This window comes from Otolemur garnettii, unplaced genomic scaffold, assembly GCF_000181295.1.
Source record: "Otolemur garnettii isolate 467f Iridium unplaced genomic scaffold, OtoGar3 scaffold00149, whole genome shotgun sequence".
Classification (NCBI taxonomy): domain Eukaryota; kingdom Metazoa; phylum Chordata; class Mammalia; order Primates; family Galagidae; genus Otolemur; species Otolemur garnettii.
Genome location: NW_003852544.1, coordinates 638,956 through 645,017, shown reverse-complemented (window position 1 = coordinate 645,017; position 6,062 = coordinate 638,956). Strand labels below are relative to the sequence as shown.

At 43.8% G+C, this 6,062-nt stretch overlaps 1 protein-coding gene across 2 annotated transcripts in view; it reads left to right on the top strand.

Moving 5' to 3' along the window:
* The window catches only part of MOK (MOK protein kinase), a 75,987-nt gene that overhangs the window by 62,159 nt on the left and 7,766 nt on the right, over positions 1 to 6,062 (top strand). For both annotated transcript variants that reach the window (XM_012811069.2, XM_023518867.1), the window contains 3 exons: positions 2,735 to 2,813; positions 2,944 to 2,992; positions 4,655 to 4,833. In XM_012811069.2, coding sequence (XP_012666523.1) covers positions 2,735 to 2,813; positions 2,944 to 2,992; positions 4,655 to 4,833 — 307 coding nt within the window. The remainder of the gene's footprint in view (positions 1 to 2,734; positions 2,814 to 2,943; positions 2,993 to 4,654; positions 4,834 to 6,062) is intronic.

Here is a 6,062-nt window from a genome sequence, read left to right as displayed (position 1 = left end):
GATTTATACAGTTTTACAGTTTTATGTCTGGCCAGAGGGTGCCGTGGCACGCTGGCGGGGGTAGGAGGTCCAGTTTTTAGGGGGTCTCTCCCATGGAATAGAGTGGGAGGCAGTTTGAACTCTGCTCGCTTGTTTGCATGGAGTAAACTGCGCCAGCCCTTGTTGTGGGGGAGGGGACTCCCGTGTGCTTGGTGGTGGATTTTGTACCTTTTAGTTGTAATTTCAGGGTCGCAGCTCGCCTCAGGAAGGTTGAAGTGCACTCTTCAATCTTCTCTCTTGTCTCTGCTCCAAACCATCAGCTACTTTGCTAAGGTTCTGTCCTTTCAGCCTCCTTCTGGACGGGAGCTTCTGTAAAAAGCTGGCTGCAGTTCGCCATCTTGGCTCCGCCCCCCCTTGAAATACTTTTCTAAGAAGAATATGTTCCGGCTCCATCCATGTAAATATGTAAGAGTTAAAGTCTCCGTCTTTCTTTAAGGCTGCATAATATTCCATGGTGTACGTTTACCACAATTTATTGATCCATTCATGGGTCGATGGGCACTTGGGCTTCTTCCATTACTTAGCAATTATTAATTGTGCTGCTGTAAACATTCTGGTACATGTATCTTTGTTATAATGTGATTTTTGGTCTTCCAGATATATACCTAGTAGAGGAATTGTAGGATCGAATGGCAGGTCTATTTTTAGATCTCTAAGTGTTCTCCAAACATCTTTCCAAAAGGAAGGTATTAGTTTGCATTCCCACCAGCAATGTAGAAGTGTTCCCTTTTCTCCACATCGACACCAACATTTTTCCATTTTTTTTGAGACAGAGTCTCAAGCTGTCACCCTGGGAGAGAGTGCTGTGGCATCACAGCTCACAGCAACCTCAAACTCTTGAGCTTAAGCAATCCTCTTGCCTCGCCTTCCAAGTAGCTGGGACTACAGGCGCCTATCACAATGCCCAGCTATTTTTGATTGTAGTTGTCATTGTTGTTTGGAGGGCCTGGGCTCGATTCGAACCCGCCAGCTCCAGTGTATGTGGCTGGTGCCCCAGCCACTTGAGCCACAGGTGCCGCTGAGCCTAGGATCTCGTTTTGAAGAAATGTGTGGAGAGGGGCTAGGTGCAGTAGCTCATGCCTATAATCCCAGCACTCTAGGAGGCCGAGGCAGGTGGATTACCTGAGCTCACAAGTTTGAGAACAGCCTGTGCCAGATTGAGACCCCATCTCTAAAAGTAGCCGGGCACTATGGCAAGCACTTGTAGTCCCAGCTACTTGGGAGGCTGAGGCAGGAGAATCATTTGAGCCTAGAGTTTGAGGTTTGAGGTTGCTGTGAGCTGTGATGCCATAGCACCCCTTATCTCCAGGGCTGGCAATAAGGGATTGGGGAAGGGGAACCAAAGAGTCAAGAAGGGAAGGCACCTGAAGGTTTCTCTTTCTGGGGACTGAAGACAGCCAGGAGGTGCAGATTCCTGACTCCTTATGCCTATGCTTATGGTTCATTGGGTCTTAGTTTGAACTTTGGAATCCGCTTTTTATTTAGTTGGGTTTTGTTCTTTTTTTGAGACAGTCTCACACTTTCACCTAGCCAAGAGTGCAGTGGTGGCATCATCATAGCTCACTGCAACCTTGAAGTAATGGGCTCAAGTGATTTTTCTGCCTTAGCCTCCCAAATATATAGGACTATATAGGTGTGTGCCATCATGCCTGGCTATTTTTCCTATCTTCTGTAGAGATAGGTCTCACTCTTTCTCAGGCAGGTCTCAAACTCTTGGCCTTAAGCAGTCCTCTTGCCTCAGTCTCCCAAAGTGCTTGGATTACAAGTATGAGCCACTGTGCCCAGGCACATATTTATATATGTATATAATCAGTTAAGACTGCCATCTTTTTCCATTTCAGTTATCCTTAAGTCTTATTTTCTTCTCCTGTTATAACCATGTGGGCATATCTAAAATCTTGTTAACATTGACTGGGTTACATTTATGTGCTTTGAAATCTCTAACACGTATGTAGTATAGTTTGCATTATTGCTGGCCATCTCTGGGATGTCTTCTAGAAATACTCTCAATAGGGTCAATTCAAAGAATACTGAAGAAAAGTCACTTCATAGAAAACTCAAAATACCTGGAAATCTTATAATTCAGACATAAAAGAAACTCAATAGAGATTTCCCCAAATTCAACAATCCTGTAGGTTACATGGTATTACTAGTGAATAGTAGAGAATGTAAAGAAACCTCTATAAATTGTCAAAAAGAAAAATAAAAAGCAATTTTCTATTAAAAAGTGTATTGCTATGTAATCTTAAATGAAACCATGTCACTATATAGAACATTAAAATTTGACTTGGTGCCTGGAGCTCAAGTGGCTAAGGCTCCAGCCACATATACCAGAGCTGGCAGGTTCGAATCCAGCCTGGGCCTGCCAAACAACAATGACAACTACAACAACAACCAAAAAAAATGCCCGGTCATTGTGGTGGACACCTGTATCCCAGCTACTTGGGAGGCTGAGGCAAGAGATTGCTTAAGCTCAGGAGTTGGAGGTTGCTGTGAGCTGTGATGCCACGGCACTCTACCCAGGGCGACAGCTTGAGGCTCTATTTAAAAAAAGAAAAGAATATTAAATTATATAGATGTTTATAGATGGTATATATAAAATATCATTCAATAAAACTAGATTATATTGTTTATTTCAATAGAAGGGGACATGTACCATTGGTAACCATAGTTGCCTGTTTCCTTGATTGCACAGGGAGAAGACATCCATTATCAGAAAAAAAAATTATGTACTATATGTACCAGTTATGTAAATCCCTTGATCATATGCACAGGTACGCTATTGGGGCTTTGACAGCTCTGAAATTAATATAATGTATTAACATTTGTTTAAAATACAATTCACATTCAAGAATTTGAATCAATAAAGTACAAGTAATTCTATTCTTTTTTTACTGAATGTAGAAATGGAATATTTCACAGAGATGTAAAACCAGAAAATATACTAATAAAGGTAAGAACTTTTATATGAAGATTTGCTATCAGAATAAAGGTAGAATATAAAAAACTTTTTCACTGGATATGCATTCATTTCCAGATAGCTGGTTAGCATGTTTGTTGTACTATTTTTTCCCTCTCAGTTTATAAAAGATGGCTTGCTTAATAAATGCCATGTACATAATTGACTGTACACCTGGAAGAAAATAATAGAAGGTACCCTTCTCACGCTGTAGACAAAAAATGAACTTCTTTATAATTGTCATTCTACATTTTCTTTTGAGACAGGGTCTCACTCTGTCACCCAGGCTGGAGTACAGTGGACTCATCAGTCATAGCAACCGCACATTTCTGGGTTCAAGCGAGCCTCGTGCCTCAGCCTCCAGAGTAGGTAGGCTACAGGTAGGCAGGCATCACCACGCCCAGCTAATTTTTTCTATTTTTAGTAGAGACAGGAGTCTTACTCTTATTAAAGCTGGTCTTAACTCCTGACCTCAAGGGATCCTCCCAGCTGGTAAAGTGCTGAGATTATAGTTGTGAGCCATCTCTATAGATTCCAACTGTCATTCTTAACACTCTAAAGGGAAACTGGTAGAGGCAGGATTTGCCCTCAGTCTGTCTCACTGTAAAGCCACCAAAGCTACCTATATTTAAAGCAGACAATTTGGCTCGGCGCCTGTGGCTCAATCGGCTAAGGCGCCAGCCATATACACCTAAGGTGGCGGGTTCAAATCCCCAGCCCAGGCCCGCCAAACAACAATGATGGCTGCAACCAAAAAATGGCTGGCCCTGTGGCGGGCGCCTGTAGTCCCAGCTACTTGGGAGGCTGAGGCAGGAGACTCGCTTGAGCCCAGGAATCTGAGCTTGCTGTGAGCTGTGAAGCCATGGCACTCTACCCAGGGAGATAGCTCGAGGTTCCGTCTCAAAAAAAAAAAGAAAAAAAAAAAAAGACAATTTGTAGGTGTTCCGGATGTCCCTAGCTGGAGTCCCCAGAAGCCAAATGAGTAAACGAGCCCCAGTAGGGGAGCTGGGAGCTCAGCTGCCATAGAGCCAAGTGGCATACTAGGACATTTGGTAGTAAGTCCATTCATTTTATTTTATTTTATTTTATTTTATTTTTTGAGACAGAGCCTTAAGCTATCCCCCTGGGTAGAGTGCTGTGACATCACAGCTCATAGCAACCTCCAACTCTGGGGCTCAAGCGAGTCTCCTGCCTCAGCCTCCCAAGTAGCTGGGACCACAGGCGCCCGCCACAACGCCCAGCTGTTTTTTGGTTGCAGCCGTCATTGTTGTTTTGGCAGGCCTGGGCTGGATTTGAACCTGCCACCTTAGGTGTATGTGGCTGGTGCCTTAGCCACTTGAGCCACAGGCACCGAGCCAGTCCATTCATTTTAGAAGCACACCATGACTTAAACATTTTCAGAACTCAGGGACATTTGGAAATGCATGTGAAATACAGCTAGAATATTTGAAAACATGTTCTACTGACTATAAACACCACTTCCTTATATGTTAGAGGCACTTTCACAAATTATTGCTCATAAAACCAGTAATTTGTATTTTACAAATGAGTTTAGATGCTGTCATTATTCCATTAATCCGTACATGGTTGAAATGGTCTGTATTACAGCAACTGTACAATGAGATGTTACTATCCTTGCTTTTCTCCCCCTTGCAGCAGGATGTTCTAAAATTAGGGGACTTTGGGTCCTGCCGGAGTGTGTATTCCAAGCAGCCATATACTGAATACATCTCTACGCGCTGGTACAGAGCCCCAGAGTGTCTCCTCACTGATGGGTTCTACACATACAAGATGGACCTGTGGAGCGCTGGCTGTGTGTTCTACGAGATTGCCAGGTAGCTCGGGGACATGGAAAGGGTAGAACAGTGGCTCCATGCCAGCTCCTTCCTTTGTGATCCATTTACAATCACTCTGAGTTTTGTTTGTTTGTTTTTTAATTCAACAGAAAATTTACTAGACTTTCATTTTACTTTTTGTCAAATGCTTTTCCTTGCTCACTCTTCACAGAGAACAAGCACCATCAGTTGCTTCTTTTCGTTCTGCCCCCTTAGCCCTGAGTTTGGGGACCTCTTCATCTGGTTTGATAATGAAGTGATGATAAAAGGAGTGTTCCAGAACAGAGAATTGTGCTTAGCTCCTGCTTGGGCCTGCCATGGGGAGGGTTGAGCAGGTAGCCCCTGGGTCCTACTTGAAGAGGTAATCATATCAGGTAGAGTGCTCTGGCCCTACATGCATGGATGAGGCCCCTCTGGCACAGTTGGAGTTGGGCTCTATCTAGAAACCTCTGATCCCAACTATCCCTCACCCAAGCTCCAAAACCCATGCTCCCCCCAGCCTTTGGGAAGGAGCAGTGGCCCAGGGAAGAGGGATGAGGGTATGTCCCACTCAGAGGTGTGTAGGGTGGGAGTTAAAGAAGTCCATAGACGGGGTAAGGCAGTACCTTCTTGCTTGTGGTGGATCTTCAGGGCAGTTGGTACTGAATTCAGTATCTGGTGGCACATATCTGAAGGGTAGAACCCAGCAGAGCAGGGACCCAGATGTTGTCTAATCCTACCTGCTTAACTGACTGTTACAAAAATGCAGACAGATGTATACTCTGGAACATTCTCTTTGATTCTAGAATCTAGATCATTTGTATTAGTAATTTGTTCTTTTGGAAAACTGAGTGGCAATTTCACTGAAGCCGAAAGTCCCTTTTCATGTGTTAAAATCAATTGAATTAATTTGGAAGGGTGTTAAAGGACTCAAAAGTTAAGAACATGACAGCTAATGGTGTCTAATCGGAATGTTAGGCAGCCTATGGTAAATCAGTTCTCAGTCTGTTTCCTGTTCACCCACATTTTCTTTTTTATTCCTTTAGTCACAAGATATTGATTGCTATTTTCCTGAGTAGAAGCTAGTTCTGACTCAGCGCCTGTGGCTCAAGTGGCTAAGGCGCTAGCCACATACACCTAAGATGACGGGTTCAAATCCAGCCTGGCCTGCCAAAACAACAATGATGGCTGCAACCAAAAAATAACCAGGCGTTGTGGCGGGCGCCTGTGGTCCCAGCTACTTGGGAGGC